Below are 27,399 nucleotides of genomic sequence, written 5' to 3'. Positions count from 1 at the left end.
CTTCCAACAACACAAGAGAAGACTCTACACATGGACATCACCAGATGGTCAACAACAAAATCAGATTGATTATATTCTTTGCAGCCAAAGATGGAGAAGCTCTATACAGTCAGCAAAAACAAGACCAGGAGCTGACTGTGGCTCAGATCATGAACTCCTTATTGCCGAATTCAAACTTAAATTGAAGAAAGTAGGGCAAACCACTAGACCTCAGGTATGACCTAAATCAAATCCCTTATGATTATACAGTGGAAGTGAGAAATAGATATAAGGGACTAGATCTGATAGATAGAGTGCCTGAAGAACTATGGATGGAGGTTCATGACATTGTACAGGAAATAGGGATCAAGACAATCCGCATGGAAAAGAAATGCAAAAAGCAAAATGGCTGTCTGGGGAGGCCTTACAAAGAGCTGTGAAAAGAAGAGAAGTGAAAAGCAAAAGAGAAAAGGAACAATATAAGCATTTGAATGCAGAGTTCCAAAGAATAGCAAGGAGAGACAAGAAAGCCTTCTTCAGCGATCAATGCAAAGAAAGAGAGAACAACAGCATGGGAAAGACTAGAGATCTATTCAAGAAAATTAGAGATAACAAGGGAACATTCATGCAAAGATGGGCTCGATAAAGGACAGAAATGGTATGGACCTAACAGAAGCATAAGATATTAAGAAGAGGTGGCAAGAATACACAGAAGAACTGTACAAAAATGATTTTCATGACCAAGATAATCACAATGGTGTGATCACTCACCAAGAGCTAGACATCCTGGAATGTGAAGTCAAGTGGGCCTTAGAAAGCATCACTATGAACAAAGCTAGTGGAGGTGATGGAATTCTAGTTGAACTATGTCAAGTCCTGAAAGATGATTTTGTGAAAGTGCTGCACTCAATATGCCAGAAAATTTGGAAAACTCAGCAGTGGCCACAGGACTGGAAAAGGTCCGTTTTCATTCCAATCCCAAAGAAAGGCAATGCCAAAGAATGCTCAAACTGCCACACAGTTGCACTCATCTCACATACTAGTAAAGCAATGCTCAAAATTCTCCAAGCCAGGCTTCAGCAATACGTGAACCGTGAACTTTCAGATGTTCAAGCTGGTTTTCGAAAAGGCTGGGGAACCAAAGATCAAATTGCCAGCATCCACTGGATCATGAAAAAACCAAGAGCATTCCAGAAAAACATCTATTTCTACTTTATTGACTATGCCAAAGCCTTTGACCATGTGGATCATAATAAACTGTGGAAAATTCTGAAAGAGATGGGCATATCATATCACCTGACCTGCCTCTTCAGAAACCTATATGCAGGTCAGGAAGCAACAGTTAGAACTGGACATGGAACAACAAACTGATCCCAAACAGGAAAAGGAGTATGTCAAGGCTGTATATTGTCACCCTGCTTATTTAACTTATATGCAGAGTACATCATGAGAAATGCTGGGCTGGAAGAAGCACAAGCTGGAATCAAGCTTACTGGGAGAAATATCAATCACCTCAGATATGCAGAAGACACCACCCTTATGGCAGAAAGTGATGAGGAACTAAAAAGCCTCTTGATGAAAGTGAAAGTGGAGAGTCAAAACGTTGGCTTAAAGCTCAACATTCAGAATTGAGCCAGAGGGATGGTATGGGGAGGAAGGTGGGAAAGGGATTCAGGATTGGGAACATGTGTACACCCGTGGCAGATTCATGTTGATCTATGGCAAAACCAATACAATATTATGAAGTTTAAAAAAAAAGTAAAAGAAAAATAAAATAAAATCACTTAAAAAAAAAAAAAAGAAAGAAAACTAAGATCATGGTCTCTGGTCCCATCGCTTCATGGGAAATAGATGGAGAAACAGTGAAAACAGTGTCAGAATTTAATTTGGCGGGGGCTCCAAAATCACTGCAGATGGTGATTGCAGCCATGAAATTAAAAGACACTCCTTGGAAGGAAAGTTATGACCAACCTAGATAGCATATTCAAAAGCAGAGACATTGCTTTGCCAACAAAGGTCTGTCTATGGTTTCTCCAGAGGTCATGTATGGATGTGAGAGTTGCACTGTGAAGAAAACTGAGTGCCAAAGAATTGATGCTTTTGAACTGTGGTGTTGGAGAAAACTCTTGAGAGTCCCTTGGACTGCAAGGAGGTCCAACCAGTCCCAAGGAGATCAGTCCTGGTGTTCTTTGGAAGGACTAATGCTACAGCTGAAACTCCAAAATTTTGGCCACCTCATGCGAAGAGTTGACTCATTGGAAAAGACTCTGATGCTGGGAGGGATTGGGGGCAGGAGGAGAAGGGGACGACAGAGGATGAGATGGCTGAATGGCATCACCGACTCGGTGGACATGAGTTTGAGTGAACTCCGTGGGTTGGTGATGGACAGGGAGGCCTGGTGTGCTGCAATTCATGGGGTCACAAGAGTCGGACATGACTGAGCGACTGAACTGAACTGAACTAGCCTAGTAATAAACTTAACCAAGAAAGTAAAAAACCTACACTCTGAAAAAAAATTTTAAAAAGGAAAATGATGGAAGAAATTGTAGACAATGCAAATAAATGAAAACACATCTTATGCTTTTGAATTATAATAATTAATATTGTTAAAATATCTACACTATTCAATACAATCTAGAAATATAATACAATTCCTATCAAAATACCCATGAAATTTTTACAGAACTAGAACAAATAATTCTAAAATTCATATGAAACAAAAAGACCCCAAATTAACAAAGCAAATTTGAACAACAACAACAAAAAAAAAAGCTGAAGGTATCACAATTCCACTCTTCATACAATATTCAAAGCAACAGTAAATTAAATGCATGGTACTGGTACAAAAACATAACGGACAGCCCAGAAATAAACCCATGGACACCTATGGCCAACTAGTCTTCTACATAAATGCCAAGAATATATAATGGGGAAAAATATAATTTCTTCAGCATTCCCTGTCTGGTATAGTATGGAATTTATGCTAATTTTTAGTCTTTCTGACATATTATTAATAAATAAGGTGAATTTTATATACAAGAGAACAATATATATATATTCATATTAAAAAATAGAATACAGAGTCTTTGAATTTAATTTTGTAAATGTCTAATTACAGTTTAGTAAAAGTAAAATCGCTCAGTCATGTCTGACTCTTTGCAACCCTGTGGACTGTAGCTCTCCAGGTTCCTCTGTCCACAGGATTCTCCAGGCAAGAATACTGGAGTGGGTTGCCATTTCCTTCTCCAGGGCATCTTCCCAACCCAGGGATTGAACCCGGGCCTCCCACATTGCAGGCAGACACTTTATCCTCTGAGCCACCAGGGAAGCTAATTACAGTTTAATTTGTCTCAAATTTATTATAAGAAACTTCAGAGGTACAAAGAAATAGAAAGATACAGAATTTTTGCCTCAGTCAAACAGGGAAAATGCAATTCACACACACACACACAAAAAAAATAGTAGTATGAGGTTTGAGTTATTTGGTATACAGTAAATGTATAGCTGAAAACCAATAAAAAGAAAAGAAAAGCAAAAGGGAAACACTTCTGGTCTATTTATGGATCTGCAAAATATTCCTGAATAAGAAATATCTGAAATGTGAATAATATTTAAGACATGAACCCTAAAACATAAGAGTAGAGGGATCCTAGCCAGAGAAAATAGAAGAAAAAAAGTCGTAGATTGCCAGATTTTAAGGTAAGTTCAGAGAATGTAGAGGGGCCCAATGTAGCTGGATAAAAGCATCTAATGAAAGGGAATTGAGGGGAAAAAGATAAAGAAACAAGAAAGAACCTAGTATGAGTTTCTTGTAGCCATATCCCAAGCAAAATTTAAGAGATGGTAACCCAATTCATAGTTCATTTATGAAGCATAATATTATCTCATTCCATAGACATTCATTTTCAAAAACATTAGAATTAGAACAAATTTCTAAGAGAAAGGCATAAAACCAAACAAACTGAGGAGTCACCCAGGTTTCCTTGACCACACAGTCTCATTGTAACCCCATAATTTCTTTCAATGTGATGATTTATGAAATTAGATAGTTATACCTAATTTTCTAATGCACGAGTGAGAAGGTTGGATTTTATTCCAAGGAAAATAGGGTTCCTCTGCAATTATTGGGCAGGCCAATTGTACAATAAGAGATGTACTTTAAAAGGACAATTCTTGCATTCCTCCAAGTGGTCACACGCAAAACTAGTTGGCTCCTTTAAAGTGAAGATTGTAGTCTGAATCACAGCAGCATGCTTCTTTGGCTAACCTAATGCCAGGTGTGAGAGGTAGACTATAAAGAAAGCTGGGCACCAAAGAATTGATGCTTTTGAACTGTGGTGTTGGAGAAGACTCTTGAGAGTCTCTTGGACTTCAAGGAGACCCAACCAGTCCATCCTAAAGGAAATCATTCCTGGGTGTTCAATGGAAGGACTAATGCTGAAGCTGAAACTCCAATACTTTGGCCATTTGATGCGAAGAACTGACTCATTTGAAAAGACCCTGATTCTGGAAAGATTGAAGGCAGGAGGAGAAGGGGATGACAGAGGATGAGATGGTTGGATGGCATCACCGACTCAATGGACATGAATATGAGTAAACTCTAGGAGTTGGTGATGGACAGGGAGGCCTGGTGTGCTACAGTCCATGAGGTCGCAAAGAGTCGGACATGACTGAGCAACTGAACTGAATGCCAGATGACATTTATTTCAATTCCTCAAAGAAAGTGTGTATGTTTTCTTCTAATACCTCAAAGGACACAGGTCCTGGAGACGAGACATGAATTCTAAACTGTAATGAATATCACCCTATTTACTTTAAATCTTAATGTGTCACTTTAGGCCATATCTTCCTCATGGCAAATTTCATCTCCATGTTTCTCAGGGTGTAGATGAGAGGGTTCAGCATGGGGGTAATCACAGTGTAAAACACAGAGATGTCCTTGTTCTTGTTCTCGCTCCCTGCAGGTAGAACATAAGTATAGATACAGGGCACAAAGAATAACACTGCAACTGTTATGTGAGAACTACACGTTGAGAGAGCTTTTTTTCACCCTGCAGAAGAATGCATTCTAAGGTTATATAGTATGACTATGTAAGAAGTTACTAGAACAAGAAATATGACAACCGCAACCATTCCTGAATTTGCAATCACTAAGATACTCACAACATGAATATCTTTGCACATCATTTTCAAAAGAGGCTTCACATCACATAGGTAGTGATCTATCTGATTAGGACCACAGAAAGGTAACTTGAGTACCATGAGAAGTAAAGCAATAGAATGCCAAAAACCCACAGCCCAGGCCAGGACAATCAACATGTCACACCTCTGTCTGTTCATGATGACCATGTAGTGCAGGGGCTTGACGATGGCGACGTAGTGGTCAAAAGCCAAGGACACTGAGATGAGTATTTTCACACCTGCCAGCAAGTGGGCAATGAAGAGCTAGGTCATACGGTTGTTATAGGAAATGTTTCTTCATGCTGCAACTAAGTCCCTGATTAGCCTGGGGACCACTGCCAGGAGCCAACATGGGAGAGCCCACCCATGGCAAAGGTCATGAGGAAGAGACCTGACAGGCAAAGGCGAGTCAGGACTCGAGAGACTCCCCAACCTCACCCATGACAAGGTCATGCAGAAGAGGCCTGATGGGCAAGGTGGATCAGGACTCAAGGGGTCCCCTGGATCTGCTCGAGCATCTACCCCTGAAACCAAAATCTGTCTGTTATACTACACTCCTCTGACATTAACAGGGGCTATCCCCGACCACCTTTCTCTGAAGAAAATCAACTTAGAGCTCTAGTTAATAAATTTCCTGGGCATAATAGAGTGTTCCAATCCAAACCCCTCTGATGACTTTTTAGCTTGCCTGACAGGTTTGTTCAGACTCCTGCAGTTACCCATGTGATTATTTACAGCCTCCCAACTGTGAGAGGCATGGGAAGCTTAAAACATTCTAGGAATGTAGCGCCTTTCAAGGAGTTAAAAATCATTAGAATAGAACTGGTTAAGGATTTTATTGTTGAGCCAATACTTGCCACCAAGTTTTCATATCTTTCATTGTGTACCTGGATTGCATTAATTAATATAGTTGATATACAGAAATATAAGTAAGTAGCCTTGATATTTACAACATTAAACCTTGAGTTAATAAATTCCTTCCTTTTCATAGCCCACCGCACCTTTGCCCTATAGGAATGCAACTTTATCTAGTGCTTTCAGGGAGCGGCACTAGACTTTAGAAGAATCACCTTAAGAAAATAAGTTTTCTGGTTAATTAAGCTTTATCAGAAAAAAAGGGTCATAAAATGTTAGCAGACCTCCTGGCCAGAAGATGATGTAAATCATGTAAAACTTTTGCATATGAAAAGGTGTGCAGAAAGAAAGCCTGGTCTCAATAAAGGTCAGGACTTCTGACCCTGCATGACTCTGCATCTTCCATTATTCTCTATATTCAGCTCAAGGTATATAAGCTCCCCTGGAATATAAAGTTTTGGGCCTTGCCTCATCATCGCTTGGCTCCCCCATGTCTGTCTTTGTTTCTTTCTTTATCTTTTCAGGCTGACTTCCTGGAGTGTAGGGGCCCTCTGAGTTCACTCTCCTGCCCAGGCTTCTAAGACCCACACGAGAAGGAGCCCAAGGCAGGGCACCTTCCGCTATTCAAGAGGGCGCCTATGGCCTACGTGAACAGAGCAAGTCTCTTGTCTGAGGCTTTATTGGCTTTCTGCATAAACCAAGGAATATCAGTCTCTTTTCTCTCCTCTATTCTCTTAACTTCAAATTCTTTCTTCATCTCTCTCTATATCTATATATCTCTCTTGCCTCGCCATCCACGCTTCGGATACCCTGGATCCAACCGGGCCTAGCCCCCCGGGGCTGGACCACTGTGGAGGTGTAGCTGACATCCCTGAGGGAAAGGTGACGGAGGAAGCAGTGCATCGGTTGTGCATTAGAAGGCTGCAGGTGATGGTGAGAGAGACGGCGAAATTCCCCAATAAGGCAGCCAGGTAACAGAGAAGGACCAAGGAAAAGAACAGCAGCTCTATTTTCTTATTTCCCCACAACCCTATGAAAACAAATTCTGCGACATTGTTTTGGTTTTCCATGAGGCTGAGTAGAGTTCAGAGGACACAACAGAAATTCAGTTCATCTGAAACAATACAGAACATAATACATCTTTAATTGCATATTTAAAGTTTTGGATTATTGTACATTGAGCAAAGATGTAGGTCACAGAAAATTTACTATAAGCAATCTATCATTCGATATTCAGAGCAACCTATTTTGAACATTATTTAATAAAATAGTAATTATTTCTGGAACATAACAACCCAACCAAGAGGTGGTATTCTGATACTCATTTTATACTTGTAAAATAAAAGCAAGAGGTTTCAGTAATTTGCACCAAATCATTAAGATATTAAGTTGCAATCAAACTAAGATGAGCCTGACTCTGATACCAGAGTTCATGGTCTTGGGAACTATGCAACAACATTAACTGACCATAGAAATTCCAGCTTTTGTCCATCTCTGTAAAAAAACATAAAGTCATTCTCCATCCCAGCCTTTAGCCAACTATGTAATGGCTATTTAAATACTTAAGAAAATCTCTCCACTTCTTCATGTGCATGTAAATCACGTACAAAGTCCCAATTTCAGATGAACATTCTATACATTCAGTGGAACTAAATATTATTTTTGAAAATTTTGAAAAATGCTTTTAGTCACAGCAGAGCATACCTGTATTAGTTGAAAAATATTTTCAGTGACTCTCCTTGTAGTCATGTGTGATAAAGATCCAGAACATGGAGAGACTGGAAACAGAGAAGTTAAGAACAATGTGAACCATGTGAATATAGGAAGAAAGGTTATTGCTACATAAAAATTCACTTTAACCTTAATTTCTATAAATATATGTTTCAGAGGTTTCTGTTGATACTCCTTAGAGCTAGTAGGTTGTTTTGGGGTTGTTTTTTTTTTTCTTTTTTGACATTGGATGAACTGAACACAAAGAATGACCTATTTAGTTAAACACTTTTAGAACAGTGGCAGCTTTTTGATATAGTAAACCAAGGAGAACAGAGTGAATATGTTGAAAAAATCAACTTTTACCCAAAACCAAATGTTCTCCAGAATAAAATCATTGTTTGCATCAAATAGTGTTAATTGTAATTGGCTGTTGTTTAATGGCATCATTGAGAAACAATGGGATATGTTGATAGATCCATCATCTAATGATACAAGCTCACATGTTCTGTTTGATTTTTGTTGAATACTATACGGTTCACCCTCTCTAAGCCTTCTTCAGCTGCTAAGTGAAATTAATACTGCTGGGTCTATTTTCCTTACAGCAAGAACAAAAGTGAAATTCACACCTAGTCTATATTTATGTGGAAGACTGATCACAGGATATAAACAAATTTAAAGATACTTTTTATTAAAATTATAATAGAAATTATAAAAAACTAGAGAAGCAAAACTGTAGAAAATGCAACTCTTAGTTTAGCATATTTTTTAAACAGTAGTACAAGCCTCAGTTTCCCTTAATATTTGAATCAGTGCTGCGCTACTTGCAATAGTTGAGCAGAACTTTGGAAAATACAGACTCACAGAAAAAGATCCTTAAGCGCAGGGCTTATTCATCTTTTGGTCTTCCTTCAAACCGAGAAAAAAAAAAAAAAAAGACTCCACCTTGTCCCTTTCTTTGTCCCTCTCTGTCTAAGCAGGTAAAGAAGTAAACCTCCGACATGCTCAGTGCATGTCCTGACTAGTAAATGAGTGCAAACTTCCAGATGGGTCAAACAAAGAAATCAGCATTTTAGATATATATCTGAAAAATAATAGTAAGGAGTAAGGGACAGAGAGATTAGAGAACGGTGGCAGAAATCAGAGCAAACGGGGAAATTTTGATTGTGAGAAAGAGCCAGAAAAAGAAGAAGAATTAGGGGATGAGACAGGGCAAATCTCACTAGGCAAGGGTGAGCAAAGACCCATGTTAGGGATAAAAAGTAGTTTATCCCAGGTTTTCACTGGAGAGTTGATTTTTCTCTTCTCCAGTCCTCATATTATCCCTTACTCCAATCCCAAAAGGAGAATGCAATTTGGGGCTGTAAGTAGGAGTGATAGTGTGTCCCCGACAGAAAATGTTAATGTAATAATTAGGACAATAAGTATCACAACATCACCAGGATCAGTGCATACCCACTGCATATCATTAATCTGTGCCCTTGTCCTTTTCCTATCGCTATGCCTTGTAAATAAGAAAAGTGTAGGCATAGAATATTGTACCTCTGCTCCCTTCAATATGTCCCCTTTTGGTTAAGAATTGAGCCTGAGCCAGTGTTGCATTAAGCAGAGATGGAGAGTTAGACTGTGAAGAAAGCTGAGCCCCGAAGAATTGATGCTTTTGAACTGTGGTGCTGGAGAAGACTCTTGAGAGTCCCTTGGACTGCAAGGAGATCCAACCAGTCCATCCTGAAGGAGACCAGTCCTGGGTGTTCATTGGAAGGACTGATGTTGAATCTGAAACTCCAATACTTTGGTCACCTGATGGGAAGAGTTGACTCATTGGAAAAGACTCTGATGCTGGGAGGGACTGGGGGCAGGAGGAAAAGGGGATGACAGACGATGATATGGCTGGATGGCATCACCCACTTGATAGACATAAGTCTGAGTGAACTCCGGAGATTGGTGATGGACAGGGAGGCCTGGCATGCTGCAGTCCATGGGGGTCGCAAAGAGTCAGACACGACTGAGCAACTGAACTCAGCTGAATGAAAGAAGTGAAAGTGAAATCGCTCAGTCGTGTCAGACTCTTTGCGACCCCGTGGACAGTAGCTTGCACCAGGCTCCTCCATCCACGGGATTTTGTAGGCAAGAGTACTGGAATGGGTTGCTGTTTCCTTCTCCAGGGAATCTTCCCGACCCAGGGATCGAACCCAGGTCTCCCGCGTTGTAGACAGACGCTTTACCGTCTGAGCCACAAGGGAAGTAATGAAAAAAGTTCGGTTCAGTCAGTTCAGTCGCTCAGGAGTGTTCGACTCTTTGCGACCCCACGAATCGCAGCACGCCAGGCCTCCTTGTCTATCACCAACTCCCGGAGTTCACTCAGACTCAGGTCCATCGAGTCAGTGATGCCATCCAGCCATCTCATCCTCTGTCGTCCCCTTCTCCTGCCCCCAATCCCTCCCAGCATCAGTCTTTTTTCCAATGAGGCAACTCTTCGCATGAGGTGGCCAAAGTACTGGCGTTTCAGCTTTAGCATCAAAAGAAGAGGCGCTCCCAAATATTAGAATCCTCTCATCGCCAACCGAAATGTGTTTCTTGAACTTGAGGTTTCTCAGGAGACAGAACTGGACAGAGGCAACTGAACTAAAACCCAGTCTTGAATGGGAGGCAACAAAAAGGAAATTGTCCAGTTGGACTTGAAAACTTACCTTTTTACTTTGTGGGGGGGAAAAACAAAAGGATAAAGCTATGAGCTCTTGCTCCTTCAATTCTGATTTGCTATGAAGATGAATCATGCTCAGTATTTGCAACGTGTACATTGTACTTCAAATGGGTCCACTCTGCTTTCTGTCCCATGACCTACAGGGAGCGAAGAGACTCCATAGATACCAACACTTCCTAGAAGGCCTGAGTTAGACTCTTTTCGAAAGGGTCTGTAATACTGGCAGAAAGTTTCTTACTCTGCTCTTATAAATTTCTAGAATAAATAGGAAATATTCCCACTAGTCTGTGATAAAACTATCTCTAAATAGCCAGATTCATTACCCCAAATCCTTCCCTGGCAGAGCATGTGAATTAAACATTTCCTCTTCCTCCAACAGATATTTATAGGGATTTCATGAAAAGTTCTTTGCTGAGGCTTTGAAGGAAAAAATGTCTTCACCCTTCCCACCCAACCCTGAAGGATTTGCTAAATGAGCTATTTAGTTCAGTTAATCCAGAATCACAGCAAACCATGAGGCTAATAAATCCCAGACAAGATTGTCAAATGGGAGATTCTGCCCGGAAAGCCCTCCTCTTCTCCTACTCTGTCCTAATGAATGGGACACCTTCCATTCCAGTTACCAAGAGCTGCACTCATGTACCCTACTCCAAGGAAAAACACACTTTCGAAGTCACATGGAGGTATAGACTACAAAAAGTTACCAAAGACTCTGTCCTTTAAGTCAAATCTTTCCCAATGACAGAGGCAGCTCTGAGTATAGGGAAAGGTTCAGATGGATCTGATCTAAAAGAATTCTAGCTTTAGGACTTATGTTTCTGTGGCTTTAAGCAAATTTCTTAACTTCTCCTAGTTTCATATTCTAGAAACTGTTACTGTTAGGTATGTTAATTATTATATAAATCCTGATGATACCAGTGAAATATACCTAATGACAATGAAAACTACTAATTTAATTATCTATAATTCCTATAGCATTTTGAAATCAGTCACTAGACAAAGGAAGGGAGAAGAGAAAAATGGAAAGAAAAATGTTTTTACATACTTTTATATTTAAATGAACTTCTTAAAGTATGATTTACATACAATAGACTGCACCATTTTAAACATACAGTAAATAACTTATGACAAATATATGCACTCATGTAAATGCCACCACATGACAGGGGAATATTAATTTTGTTCTTCTAGTCAAAGGACCAGATTATGGCTTTCTGTGTCTTCTCTTCATAATTATATTCTTTACTTTTCCTTCTGCTTTTTATTATTTGGTATTATAAAATGGTTTCTTCTGAAGTAAGACAGACAATCCATTCCGTGCCACTCTCTAGCCTCTGGTGGTTTATATATGTTTCTACAATTATTTATTTATTACCCAACAGGTACTTGACCATTTACACTATGCCAGGTGCTATTCTAGGCACCAAAGATGTAATGTTATTTTTAAGACACAAATTCCTACCATCGTAACCAGAAAATAAAATGAATAAACTGTATGACAGGTTAGAGAATAAGTGTTAAGGAGAAAAATTAAGCAGAGGTGGAGGAATAGGAGATACAGAAGGTTACTGGATGGGTGCTGCAATTTTATGAAGTAGTCTGAAAAGTCATTATTGAGAGGATACATTTTAATGATAAATCAAAAGGATTGAGGGTATAAGCTATGAATATATCCAGAAGAACAGTAATTGAGAGACAGGAAACAGGCTTGCAAAGATCCTTAGAAATGATCACAGCAAGAAGACCAGTTACTATCTTTAACCATGAGAAGCTGTTAACAGAAGAGGCTATAATCAGATCTTCCACGTTTTGACTGTCAGAGTCTGAAGGTCCATGAGTGCTGAGACTCCCAAAGAGACACGCTCATGCAGAACATCTCAGAGTGGCATTGTATGAGCTCATCTGCCACAGTTCATAGTCCAGTTTTCAGATCTGTAGGAAAATCAGTCAGTGCAGTCGCTCAGTCATGTCCAACTCTTCGTGACCCCACGGACTGCAGCATGCCAGTCTTCCCTGCCCATCACCAACTCCCAGAGCTTGCTCAAACTCACGTCCATTGAGCCAGTGATGCCACCCAACCATCTCATCCTTTGTCATCCCCTTCTCTTCCTGCCCTCAATCTTTCCCAGCATCAGGGTCTTTTCCAATGAGTCAGTTCTTCACATCAGGTGGCCAAAGTATTGGAGTTTCAACTATAGCAAAATAGTCTGGATTATATTTATTCTCAGAGGTAGACTCAATGTCTGTTTCCTTGTGGGCTGGCTCCTACTGCTGATACTCATTAGTTAACAGTACTCAAACAAGAATACAAATTTAGTGAGATACATGAAGAATAAGAGCTCCCCAGGTGGCATGGAATCTGCCTGCCAATGCAGGAGATGCAAGAAACGCAGGTTTCATCACGGGGTCAAGAACATCTCCTCGATAAGGAAATGGCAACTCACTCCAGTGTTCTTGCCTGGAGAATCCCATGGACAGAAGAGGCTGGCAGGGTGCAGTCCATGGGGTCTCAAGACAGTCAGACACGACTGAGCAACGGAGCTCACACACACACATTATGACATTAGTTCTGTTGTATTTGTCAGTTATTGCCTTTTTCACATGTGTGATCTCATCCATAGGTGTTAGATTTTATAACTCTAACAGCTTTATAAAATGGTCATCCATTCAGAAGTAACCAAAGATGGGGAAGTGTCCATGAATTTAAACTACAAAAACAGATATATATAAAAAACTAAGAAATATGAAAATAATAATCAGCATGATGAACAAAACATATTAATGTATATACAGAGAAATTATGTATCAATACAGTGAATATCTTTGTTATAACTAGAATTATCTGATTTGAATAGGAAGTGATGCATTATTTCCCTGTACACACGCAGGCAAAGAAAAAGCTAGTTTTTAAGAGTATTACAAAGGGGAGACAAGCACCAAATAAAGAGGCTTGACTAGTTGATATTTATGTTCCTTGGGGAGCATATGTTTCTGGGAGTGATGTTATGCGATTGACTCTTGAGCCAGAAAGTATGTGATACAGACGTAGCAGTCCCAGAGCTGGTTTACCAACAAAATGGATGATAGAAATCAGGGACAAACTATTAAACTTGGATAAGAAAAATAAAAAAAATAATGTACAAAACCAGAAGGTAAACCTACAGAAAGAACAGGATGTGCCTCACAAGCAGAAACATAGAAGCAGACAGCTGACAAGAGGAATGGGCCTGTGCCCCACAAATGGATGGGACTTCATGTTGTCTCTCTGAGACATCGGTTAAAATAATACAGATTTTGCCAGGTGCTCATTCTGCCTATTCCCCTAAATGCCCCACTGGAACGCATTTATACTGTCCACAATAGAATGAGAACATTTTCTCTTTTCCATCAGTCCAATTATACTTAAACTCTGACAGAATTAGCAGTTGGCATCTTTCTGCTCTTCGCCATCTCGAGTCAGACTTTGTTGCACCATAACTTTCTCATGGCCTGTTTGACTTCTGCATTCCTCAGAGCGTAAATCAGAGGGTTGAGTAAGGGTGTTAAAATAGTGTAAAATACAGCCACCATCTTGTCCACTGGAAATACAGTTAGAGGGCGAGCATATATGTATATACATGGTACAAAGAATAAGATAATAACAATAATGTGGGAGGTGCATGTGGAAAGGGCTTTCCTTCTTCCTTCTGTGCTACAGTTACTCAGAGAATGTAAGATGAAACCATAGGAGATAAGCAGCAACAAGAAACTCGCCATGCATATGGTCCCACTGTTAAACACTGTGAGTAGGTTGATGACATAAGTATCCACACAAGCAAGTTTCAACAAAGGTTGCATATCACAGAAATAGTGATCAATAACATTGGGGCCACAGAAGGGTAATTTCAAAACCAAGAGAATCTGTGCTGAAGAATGGATACAAGACCCCATCCAGGCCAGTCTCACCAGGGCACCACAGACACGCTGGCTCATGATGGCTGTGTACCGCAGGGGCTTGCAAATGGCCACATAGCGATCGAAGGACATGAGGACAAGTACCAAGATCCCCATGCACCCGAAGAAGTGAAATGCAAAGATCTGGGTCATGCACTCATTGTAGGAGATGATTTTCTTCTCAGATACGGAATCTACAATTAGCCTAGGGGCAGTGGTTGTTGAAAGACAGGCATCAACAAAGGACAAGTAGAAAAGGAAGAAGTACATAGGGCTCCCAAGTGTCTGGCTATATCGTATGGTCATCACAATTAGGAAGTTTGCCAACAGAGTCCCAAGGTATAGAAATAAGAAGATAACAAATACTACTTTCTCCTTTAGTACATCCTGTGTTAACCCAAGCAGGATGAACTCACTCACACTGCTGTTCTCCATCACGGTTATGGTGAATATAGAACAGACACAGCTGAAAAGTGGTTCATCTGCAAAAAAAGAGTTGGAGAAACGATGACTTGGCAATAGCAGTTTATTTGGATACAGAATTGCAACGTTTAGAGTTCTAATTTCATCAAACGTATAATTTAGTGTTTCTCAAAGTTTTCATACTATACTATAGTTTTCAGACTATACTCACTCAGGAATTTTTTTTTTTTAATGTTGACATGCTTTAAACATTGGCATTGATTCAAGGTCTTCTTATGGGTTGCCAAGACTTATTTTGTGGGGGAAAAAGCCCTCAAGTGTTTGTGCATTCTGCCATGGTCTGAGAACTCCTGAATTTGCTTCATGATCTTGATAAGATCATGTTAATGTCTTGAGGCTCTTTTTTATATGATAGAGAATTAAACAGATACATTATTAAGCATATGCATATGATACATATGTGTGCATATAATGTGTATGCTCATCAATTACTGATAATAATATCCTTATATAATTTAGAAATAATATATTTGGAGATTCTCTCCTGACTGAATATATTTGTTTATTTGAACGACAGTTTGTACCATTATTTCTGATCTCTCAGTATCTTTGTTGGGTTATAATTAAGAAAAAAACTTATTTTTCCATCTTTAGCTTCATTGCAGTTATAACTTCACCTTCATTGCCATGAGATATTTGAACAAATCATTGAGGCTAACAATAATTTTCAAGTTGCTATGTATTTGATATAAGCCATTACATACGTTATTTGCATGCTAGTAAATTTCAAATTCTGTGGATCCAGCCTGTTACTTCACTTCCTATATTTCTGTAACCTGTGTACTATCTTTCTTCATATCTGATTCTCCTATCACTATCGTCTAGAAGATTGCATTCTTTCAAGTTCTATCTCTTTCAAATTTGTTTAAAATGTATTTCAGAAATTCAACATAAAAATAGATCTCCTTGCTCTCCTTTACTTTTTCCTTATATGCATTCTGCTGCTGCTGCTAAGTCGCTTCAGTCGTGTCCAACTCTGTGCGACCCCATAGACGGCCTCCTACCAGGCTCCACTGTCCCTGGGATTCTCCAGGCAAGAACACTGGAGTGAGTTGCCATGTCCTTCTCCCCTATATGCATATATCTATATAATCTCAATCATCTTATTATATTTTCTGATTTTCCTGTTTTAATTTAAAAGCCTCTTCTATGTAGTTAAACTGTATTTGTAGTGTAATTATCTACTTATCAGTTATAAATAAACATGATGTTAGTCATTCAGTCATGCTTGTCTCTTTGTGACACCATGGACTCCACCAGGCTCCTCTCTCCATAGGATTCTCCAGCCAAGAATACTGGAGTGGGCTGCCATTCCTTCCTCCGGGGATCTTCCCAACCCAGATACAAAACCCAGGTCTCCTTCATTGCAGACAGATTCTTTACCAGCTGAGCCACCAAGGGAGCCCAAAATTAACATATAAAAGTCTTAAAAATCTAATTTTCATCTTAATTAAAATATTTTTAATAAACTCTTCTCATATAGCTTGTGCTTATTTTAATAGTTTCATCAAATATATGCCCAGGGGATTCATAATATAAATATCACTATTTTAAGTCAATGTCCAACTCTTATTCACATGGACTGTACCCCACCTGGGAGAAGGAAATGGCAACCCACTCCAATGTTCTTGCCTGGAGAATCCCAGGGATGGGGGAGCCTGGTGGGCTGCCGTCTCTGGGGTCGCACTGAGTCGGACACGACTGAAGCAACTTAGCAGCAGCAGCAGCAGCAGTAGCCCACCTGGCACCTCTGTCCATGGGATTTTCCAGGCAAGAATACTGGAATGACCCAGGAAATACTTTCTGACCCAGGAAATCGAGCCCACATCTCCTGCATTGCAAGCATATTCTACCACTGAGCCACCAGGGAAGCCCATAACTATTGACACTATTCTCAAATAATCTTTCAATTTGATTGATTCAATATTTATTAGAAAATTAATTATTGTATGGCTATATCTGTATAATAAAATGTCTGGAGCTTTCATTGTATTACAGGGTGAGAAAAGTGCCCTTCAAAAATTCGTACTTAACCAATCCCATGGTAGTGTTAGTCACTAGTCCTGCCAGACTCTTTGTGACCCCATGAACCCCATCAGGTTCCTCTGTCCATGGGGTTCTCCAGGCAAGAATACTGGAGTGGGCTGCCATTCCCTTCTCCAGGATGTCTTTCCGACCCAGGGATCAAACCCAGGTCTCCTACATTGCAGGCAGACTTTTCACCATCTGAGACAGCAGGGGAGCCCATAAACCAGAAGTAAAAGTTAGTTCCCTACATATTCTGCTGGCTTTCAGATATGTATGTATGTATATACATTCAAATGTATATGTGAACTATTTTAATATACAAATTAGATCATTTTCCATTGTTTCTAAAACTATAACTATATGACAAATTTAGATTATAAATATAAATTATAAATAAAATTATAAATTATAAATAAAAATTTAACTTGAGGCACTATTATATTTGCTTAGTTAACAGAATTAACATTATGAAATATATATTTTGATTAGCCATACAGTATAACATTTTTGTATATTTTAATTTCTTATATTTTATTTGTTTTGAATTTTGTAAGTTTTGTCTTTTTAATATTTTATATCTTCAAGTTTTGAGCTCTTTTTTTTCAACACTATGCAATAAACTCTATCAATTTTACGCTCACATTTCCATTTTAGTCAATCATGCCTTTAAAATTTAATGTCAAATAGGGAGAGGGAGAGGGAGAGGGTGGGATGATTTGGGAGAATGGCATTCTAACATGTATACTATCATGTAAGAATCGAATCGCCAGTCTATGTCTGACGCAGGATACAGCATGCTTGGGGCTGGTGCATGGGGATGACCCACAGAGATGTTATGGGGAGGGAGGTGGGAGGGGGGTTCATGTTTGGGAACGCATGTAAGAATTAAAGATTTTAAAATTAAAAAAATAAAAACTAAAAAAAAATTAATGTCAAATGAAACAAATTTTAACATGAATTTTGATGTACACGTCCTCTTTCTGATTAATCATTAGTTCTTTGGTGATTCAATAACACTATCAACTCAGTCATCAAACGTGTGCTGAGAACCTACTCATAGCTGGAGTCAACTTATAGAGCATGAAGAGATGTCCTCAACCTTCTCACAACCACATTGGAGGGATAACATATCTTAATTAAGATTAAGATTCTTAATCACTGAAAACAACACACAACTCTGCGATAAAACCAAGTGAATTTTAATTTCATATCAGAAAAAATGCTAGAAAATAAATTGATTGGTCGTTAAAGGTTTAAACATGGGAAATAAGTGAAATTATGGCCTTAATTGAGTTAAACTGCAATTTCCAACAAGGTTCTCTGAAAATTAAATATTCAAAACGTTTACAAAGGGTTTCCCTAAATAAGATAAATATATTAATATCAGTAAATCAAACTATTTAACTCTAGTAAAGTTACACATCTAAATACAATTAGGTTTTCCTTGCAGGTGAGCTAAAATAATATTAGTTCACTGTGAGAAATTAGAACTATCACAATAATCGCAAACTCTTATTGGAAGTTTCCTTTTTTTCTGATGATTATTTAAAAAAGAAAATAAATCAATGATTATTTACTTTTAATACATAAGGTTTCTGGTAGGGGATAAAAACAAAAAAGAGTGAGCCCTTTGTTGTGAGAAGAGGAGGAGTTAGGATAGAAGAGTGATTAAATACTTTTAGAAAGGGAACATGCATTACTTCAGGAAAAAATAGATGTCCCCTTCATTAAAAGTTACACTCTCATTGAATCCAAAAGTTTGAAGAGATAAATTTTGGGTAGGTAACAAACAACCACAATATCCAGTTCAAGTAATTCTATTTTATTTTAAGTAAGCAAAGAGAAGATTTGGAGACATACAGACAGGAAAGCATCATTGACAAGATGTATGCATTAGATCAGATCAACACCACCTGAGGACTTTACTACTGAGTTCAGCCATTATCTCCAAACTTCTCTAGACCACCCTGCCTCTTTGATTTGGGAGGGCATCATGGTTACAGAAGGTCTTTTTACTTCCTTGATCCTTACATTTTCCTTTTACCTACTGAAATGTTAACCAATTCAAGTATATTTGGTGCCAAAATTCTTCCATTCTTCCTAAATTAAATAAACATCTGCCTCTATCTCCTTTGATCCATATATATATATATATATATATATATATATATATATATATTCAATCATATATATGAACTGTTTATCCCACAGTTCAGCTTCTTTCTCCCTGAACAACCATGCCATCACTTACTCCAATTAAAGAGAGATTGTTGTGTGTTGTAGCAATATATATGTGATATATATATATATATATATATATATATATATATGACTGAATAAGGCAATTCAGGATAAAATATTCTTGTTCCATAATCTTATCATTCAAACAAGTTTTTGCTTGTGTTATTTCATTTGACCTATAGTTTGTGTGTGTGTGTGTGTGTGTGTGTGTGTGTGTGTGTGTGTGTGTGTGTATTTTGGCAAGGTAACTGACCGTGTGATTCATCCATTTCTATTTACAAAGCATGAGCTGTGATAAGGAGTGCTCTAATTAAGGCACTTAGGCTAGAACTAGAAAGGGATGTTACTAGGCAGGCTCCCCTCAGCATTCTCCTTACATGTCATATAAAATATCAAATCCTAATCATCACGTGGACTGCATCTTAGAAAAGAGAAATGATGAGTAATTAGAGAAGGATGACAATTGATATCTTAAATTTCTGTCCTGGCTCCAAAAGCAAGTTCATTAAACTGCATGTTGAGGCTAATATCAAAGCAAAAGAAAATAAAGATCTAACTGGATAATAGTGAAGAGGAGGAAAGAAGCAGACTAATGTAGTCAGAACAGGAGAGAGGAGGGAGCAGGTACCAGGGAAAGAAGAGTCGGGGATGGGATATAGAAAGGCATAGCGTGGGAAGGAGAGCAAAGATTTTAGAGAAAGTAGTTTCAGCCAAGAGTTCATCCCACAGTTCAGCTTCTTTCTCCCTGAACAACCACACCATCACTTACCCCGATTAAAGAGAGATTGTTGTTGTGTGTTGTAGCAAGGATTGCCGAGGATCTTGAAAACCCAGGTGTGTAGAAAGGGGAGCCCAATTTCATGCTCTGTCCCAGAAACATCAGCACTGACCGTGAACTTTGAACCAGGAGCTCCCAAGAGAGAAACTTCGGCCAAGCTGGCCTTCATTCAGTGTGTTGCAGCCTCTGTGAGCAGAGATGCATTTGAGAGGTAGTTCAGCTATGTGCTGAATCCAGGGAAGGCCTAGGAAGCCTGAACCACCATAATTCTTCATTGGTAGAAACTCTCCCTAGGAGCTCTGTCATTTGTTAGAAGGCACACTGAATATAGATCCCAAGAGATCCGTGTTTAGGGCTCAGATGGTAAAGAAAGTCAGGAAAAGAAAGTGAAGTCGTCCAGTCGTGTCTGACTCTTTGAGACCCCATGGGCTGTAGCCTACCAGGCTCCTCAGTCCATGGAATTTTCCAGGCAAGAGGACTGGAGTGGATCTCCATTTCCTTCTCCAGAGGATCTACCCAACTCAGGGATTGAACCCGGGTCTCCCGCATTGCAGGCAGATGCTTTACCATCTGAGTCACCAGGGAAGTATATAGTAAAGAATCTGCCTGCAATATAGGAAACCTGGGTTCAATCCCTGGATTGGGAAGATCACTTGGAAGAGTGCAACCCACTCCAGTGTTGTTGCCTGGAGAATCTCATGGACAGAGGAGCCTGGCAGGCTACAGTCCCTGAGGTCACAAAGAGTCAGACACGACTGAGAGGCTAAGCACAGCACGGAAGAAAATATTTCAGACAGACTGAGAAACTTACCTCTTTTCTTACAACCAAACAGATGACTTCCAATAGAGTGCATTTTTCATATCTTCAACTTTGATTTACTTAGAAGGTGAATTATGTGAAGCTTGAATAAAACACACAAACTATACTTCATTGAGATTTATCATTGCCTTCTATCACAAGTGATGATGGGATGTAAAGAGTTTATGGAGAAAGGGAACTCTTCATGTAGCCATAATTCACACAGCTCCTTCCTGGAAACACTGGGTCAGACAGAACAGCAAGGTCTGTATTGGAGCAGAGAGAATGCTCTGAAAATGGAGTGAATTTCTTAATTCGGTTCTTGGAAACTTAACTGGTGTAAACTATTCCCACAGTCTGAGAAATAAATGCCTCTGTGGCCAGCTTCCTTCCCACTGTATCTCTTTGTGTGTGTGTGTGTGTGTGTGTGTGTGTGTGTGTGTGTGTGAAAAATCATGAGGCTAAGTGTTTTATTTTTCCTGTACTGCATATTTATAGAAATTCACACAAAAGTTTGCGAATGCTTAAGGTAGGCTTTAAGCCTCAGGAGCTCCAAGGAAGCTGTTTCTTCCAGACTAGTTCCAAGTGATATGCAATGAGCTACCTAGCTCAAACAGTCCAAGGGCAAAATCAAGCCTTGGGGACAATTGGTTAACTTCAATTTATATGACTTGATATGAGGCAATTCTGTTCTCTTCCCCATAAACTTTCCTTAAGTTCATCTCTTCTAGAGCTCTAGAAGTCTTTGAAGGCAGTTGAAAGCCCATAGATGAAATATGTGTGGCTAACTACTCTCGTTTGTTTTATATCAAAGTGTGAACAGGTTTCCCTGGTGGCTCAGATGGTAAAGCATCTGCCTGCAATGAGGGAGAGCAGGGTTCTATCCCTGGGTCGGCAAGATCCCCTGGAGAAGGAAATGGTAAGCCACTCCAGTACCTTTGCCTGGAAAATCCCATGGACAGAGGAACCTGGTAAGCTACAGTCCATGAGGTCACAAAAGAATTGGACATGACTGAGCGATGTCACTTTCACTTTCAAAGTGTGAATTATGGTTATCATCAATATCAAAGGGCTAATGTCAGCAATAATTACAGTTCTTTGGCAAATCTGAAACATTAATATGTTAATGTTTTTCTTTCTATTGTTTATTATTTTTTAAAATAGAGTTGATTTACAATCAACTCTGTTTTGCTATTTTCAGTTGTACAGCAGATACATTAGGTTGGGCAAAAAGTTCATTGATATATATACATTTATATATGTAAAACCTAATCTCTAAGATCATTTTGTTTTCCCTCCAGAAATATTTTCCAAAATATCAAATGAGTAGCAAGAAGTGAGTAATTTTTTCATTCTTTTTTGACTTTCAGATTCTAAGTAAGCATAAAATTCAAGTCTTCTTAATTTTCATTTGAGGTTATTGAATTTCCAAATAAGAGTTCATACATGATCTAAGAATGAAAACTAAATTAGTTCCTGGAACTTATGTTATCTTTTATAATATTACCTTACTTTATCCCCAGTCAAACAATGCTCATTCATATAAAATTTTTGTCTGATTAGAAAATTTGAATTTTTTACTCAACTTTCAATGTTTTATTTTTCATTAGAAAGCACCATTATCCTGTCCCACACTTTCCTCATGGCACTTTTCACTTCTTTATTCCTAAAAGTGTAAATCAAAGGATTGAATAAGGGAGTTAGGATGGTGTCAAATATGGCTACCATTTTGTCAAAGGAGAAAGAATATGGAGGTCGTACATATGTAAACATGCATGGGATAAAGAACAAAATCACAACAGCAATGTGAGATCCTCAGGTAGAGAGGGCTTTCTGCTGCCCTTCAGAGCTGTGGGTTCTCAGAGATAGCAGGATGACCCCATAGGAGACAAGCAACAAGGAGAAGATTAAGATGCCAGAAAAAACCCACTGTTGGTGACTACCAAAGGCCAAAGATGTGAGTGTCAGTGCAGGCAAGCTCCAGCAGTGGGTACAAGTCACACATGAAATGATCAGTGATGTGGAGCCACAGAAGGGCATCTGGAAAATGAAGAGAATCAGTATCATGGAGTGAACGAAGCCCCCTGTCCAGGCTACTGCCATCAGAAGGGCACAGAGTCTGCGGTTCATGATAGAAGAATAGTGCAACAGTTTGCAGATGGCCGCATAGCGGTCATAGGCCATGCCACTGAGGACAGTCACCTCCACCCCAGCACAGGAGGGTTCAGCAATGAGCTGGGTCATGCAGCCTTCAAAAGAAATGGTTTTCCTCCAAAGGAGAGCATCCAAAATCATCTTTGGGACAATGATGGAGGAGAAGCATGCATCCAGGAAGGACAGAAAAGCCAGGAAGAAGTACATGGGGGAGCCCCAGAGTGCTGGGCTGCTACTGATGGTCACCACAATTAGCAAGTTGCCCCCGACAGTTGCAATGTAAATGAACAAAAATACAACAAATATTATTTTCTGCATGGTTGGATTCTGTGATAGCCCCAGGAGGACAAACTCAGTTACAAAGCTTTGGTTTTGCATAATTTCCAAGGAAAAGGTGAAAGGTACCACAGTGAGCATGTAGAATCTACAGTTAGAAGAAAGACAAATGTGTCTCAGACCAGTTTTTGGAGTCATTATAGTCATCAACAAATCGGTGCATCCATGTGAAAAATTGACTTATGTTCTTGTGCTTACTTTTTCCTTGAGAACACAAAGCTAGAAATTAGTTGAAGGTGGTAGGGGGATACCAGGAAGAATTGAAGCTTAGATAAATTGTTAAATGTTTTAAGATAGAACTTCAATGTAGAAGAAGGGTAGGTATCCACCTGGGGTGGGGATAAGAAATAGTTGTTATCTAAACTGCCGACTCTGGTCATATGTTAATAGTACTGGTTTCCTGGAGTGAATTGCGAGACGAGTTCTGAAGCCACATCCATGATCTGAGGAAAGGAAAAGAGCAGTTTATTGGCCACGCCTGCCCTGTGCATCGGTGGGAGAAGGGGGAATTGCATGTCCTCCGTGATCAGGTGACTTTCTTATCTCCAGATAGAAGGAGAAATAAGGCAAAACTGAAGAAGTGCTTGGATCATGGCCATACTCCTAGTTATTTCTTTTAAATCTAAAAAAATTGAGACTTTAAAATCAACTAATTCATTCTTCAAAAAAAAAAAAGAAAGAATGATCATTGGGAACACACCTTGCTGTAGACTAATACATAATAAATATCCATGTGTTAAGTTGGCTTTCTTTTCACTCATTATTTAACAACAAGAATAGAAGCTGATAAAAATAAGCAATACCTACTAATATGTACTATTATGATGACTAAGTTAAATAATGCAAGGAAGCAGTGTTCAGAGTTAAGTGACTAGAAAACAGTCCATGTCAGATCTTATTACCTAGTTTTACTGGTAGGAAGCCCATGCTTAAAGAGATAAAATTAAAGAAATAACAAATGCTGGCTCTGGAGTTTTAACCCAGAAACTCTGACTCCAGCATGGAAGTGACTGACTCTACAGGGAAAGAAGCAGAAATTTTTCTAGCAAGAGCTTCAGAGCAGGAGGGGCTTATCTAGAGTCTCCATTCACTGTAGAGGTTATAACCTGATTCCTGTGTTCATGCTTGACTGATGCTTCTTAATGAAGGGCACGGAGCCAGTGATGTAGACTCAGAAGGTAAAGGCCGGATTATTTACAGATACAAACTGACAGTAACCACATGGGTAAGAACAGAAACAGAATGCTGACTATAGTCAGAGCCTGAGGCTTTACTAACTGTTAAGTATTTATTCAAGGTGGCCCATCAGATCAAGCAATACTCACAAGTATGTGTCTGTTTCAAATGTATATGACTTACTGTAATATAGGGAGATTCACATATAACGTCCCTACCCATTTCATACAATTATAATGAGGGTCAAATTGGAAAATGTGAAATTGCTGGCTTATGATAAAATGCCCTTACTGATTCTAGTGACTCTTCTGTCACTTAAAAAGCCGAACAGCTTACCCACAGAAAGCTTTTCCATTAGTAATCCAGATATTTGCTTCAACTTTTGACTCCATTTCTTATAGCGAGACACCGCTTTGAAGAATGACCATGTCCTTTGTCGTTGTTTAGCCGCTCAGTCATGTCTGACTCTTTGTGACCCCATGGACTGTAGCCTGTCAGACTCCTCTGTTCATAGTATTTCCCAGACAAGAACCCTGGAGTGGGTCGTCATTTCCTTCTCCAGGGGATCTTCCTGATGCAGGGATTGAACCCGTGTCTCCCGCATTGGCAGATGGATTCTTTACTGCTAAACAACGAGTGAAATATGATTGTGTCCTTCCTTGTACATATGAGAAATTAATCAGTTAAGTGGCAAGTGAGTGTGTGTGTGTGTGTACATATACATACTATCTATGCTTGTTAAATAAGGAAGTAGAAGAATATTGGGCTTTCTGAAAGAATTAAAAATGAGTTGATTTTTATGAATAATACTGACAGCTAACAAAAATGATTGAAAATATGAATAAAACTAGCAAATATACAGATGTATATGCAACACTTCTTTTTTCTTACTTTAAAATAAGTTGTTTCCAGGGTACTAGACATTTCTAAACAGGGTCTGTACTCTGAACTCCATATTCAGCTATGTCATCAAGCAAACAAGGACATGAAACAAACCTTATAAGATCATTCTATCAGTTAATGACTATGAAAGAGTAAAGACTATCAATATATGCAGAGACAATGAAATGAAATAAAGACATCAAGTTCAGATTCATAGAGACCTAGGTTCAAATCCAAGCTCTTGTACTAAGTTTATATTATGTGATGAGAAAAGTTACTTAAAATTCTCAAGAGCTCAGATTCTATTCTGTAATTGTGTATAATAACAATACTTATTGATAAGGTTCTTGGAAGAATCTGATAAGGCAATATTGATATTGATAAAACCATTAATGCAGTTAGATGTACTGGAGAAAAGTGCCATTAAGTGCGAACAAGCTCCCAGAGCCTTTGACACAGAGCAAAGATGACAATCCTTTTGCTCCTAATTTATGCTTTACCATGATCTAGGCTTACAAATATCTTTACTCATCCTTTTACATGTTCAAAAATATAAAATAGTTTTATTGGTTACCACAATGAAGATATGTTATCGTTTAAATTTGCAACACTTTTAAGTCTTTAATAATCCCTGAGTACAATTTTATAGTCTTCAGACCTTCATGTTTGCATGTGTGGGTGTTAAGTTGCTTCAGTTGTGTCTGACTGTTTGTGACCTTATGGACTGTAGCCTGCCAGGCCCCTCTGTCCATGGGATTCTCCAGGCAAGAATATTGGAATGGATTACCGTGCCCTTCTCTAGGGGATCTTGCTGACCCAGGGATCAAACCTGCATCTCATCTATCTCCTGGATTGGCAGGCAGGTATCTTTACCATTAACATCACCTAAGAAGCCCAGATCCTCAGGTGTCCACTTCTTTTTCAGGTAGTGTCATTGTACAAAGAAAATCAAATAATGCAAACAGTGGAGAGAAAGAGCAAGGCTCTGTATTAATCTAACAAGTAATTCTTAGGCTCTGTACTTCCCTAATCTGGGAAGTGTCTAAGAAATACTAGTTTAGAATCAAATGCTCATTAAATATGAACAAATCAAACTGATATTTTTTAGATAAAAGGAATTTCCAAAGCTACTGTTAATACTTAGGCAATGGAGAGGACAGTGTCCTCCAAGTTTATGAACACAAGGTTTACGATTATAAATTATTTAAAAGGTAATTAAACGTGCTGTGTTGTTCTGGACTGACCCCTAGAACAGAAAAGTAATAGAAGTGGAAAAGTTGGTGAAACATGGTTAAAATCTTGTGCATCTTTAAGAGTAATATAATATATGTTCATTCCACAGTTTTGACAAATATACTGTTAGTAAGGTTAGATGATAATTATTAAGGGAAAATAATTAAGGAGTAGACAGAAACTCTGTATTATCTTGGCAACTTTTCTATTAATCTAAAATTATTCCAAAATGAAAAGTTAATTAAAATAATATAATAATTGCTGTTTCCAATATAAAAATTCTAGAAGCTACAGGTTTATAGTCATGTGTCACTGAAGAAACCACGAAGCTTCTGAGTCCTCTCCGATAAAACAGAGTACCATTTGTTCAAGCTGTTGACCTGTGAGTCAAATAAGACAGTTACTATGAACTGCTTTGTAATGTATGATTCAATAGGAAGATGCGAAATATTGATATAAACTTTATTTTTTAAATAGTGTTTATACATACAAAGTGCACTGAAGAATCTATCATAAGAATAAAATAGGTTTCTAAGTCAGGTTTTTAAAAAACGATGTTTCTAAATTGCAATGAAACAGCTTCATTCATATTATCTAATTGGGAAATGTTTTAGCAAAAGTTTTAGAGTCATAAAAATGGCTATATTTTTTATACAAGTAACCCCAACCCTAAAAATTATTCTAAGAGTCAAATAAAGTGATGTAAGTTTTATGGAGATGATATTTCATTTATGAAAAAATCAGAAATATCTAAAATGTTGAATAAAATGTTTATGCAACTCAGTCTACTATAAATAAATAACAAAACATGCTATGAATAAAACACTAATTAATAACATAAGGGCATACTTGGTGAAGAATTTTTATAGCATGTTAAATGAAAAACTATAGCAACCCTATTCATTAATAATGTATGAAGATAGTAGA

General features: G+C 38.6%; 1 protein-coding gene and 2 pseudogenes across 1 annotated transcript; all 3 read right to left on the bottom strand.

Annotated features, from left to right (window-relative positions):
* Positions 1-4,800: 4,800 nt before the first annotated feature.
* On the bottom strand, positions 4,801-7,085 carry LOC105602382 (olfactory receptor 4P4-like; annotated as a pseudogene).
* Positions 7,086-13,885: 6,800 nt separating this feature from the next.
* On the bottom strand, positions 13,886-14,797 carry LOC101105276 (olfactory receptor 4C11-like). Its single transcript, XM_004016768.5, has one exon. The coding sequence runs from the start codon at positions 14,795-14,797 to the stop codon at positions 13,886-13,888; it is 912 nt and encodes a 303-aa protein (XP_004016817.2).
* Positions 14,798-22,287: 7,490 nt separating this feature from the next.
* On the bottom strand, positions 22,288-23,319 carry LOC101105024 (olfactory receptor 4C15-like; annotated as a pseudogene).
* Between the last annotated feature and the right edge of the window lie 4,080 nt (positions 23,320-27,399).

The sequence above is a fragment of the Ovis aries genome, chromosome 15, assembly GCF_016772045.2.
Source record: "Ovis aries strain OAR_USU_Benz2616 breed Rambouillet chromosome 15, ARS-UI_Ramb_v3.0, whole genome shotgun sequence".
Taxonomy (NCBI): Eukaryota; Metazoa; Chordata; class Mammalia; order Artiodactyla; family Bovidae; genus Ovis; species Ovis aries.
The sequence above is the reverse complement of the archived record's forward strand: the minus strand, read 5'-3'. Positions and strand labels throughout refer to the sequence as shown.

Excerpts from the sequence above, each read along its gene's own strand:
- LOC101105276 (XM_004016768.5), bottom strand. The coding sequence starts at position 14,797 with ATGGAGAACAGCAGTGTGAGTGAGTTCATCCTGCTTGGGTTAACACAG.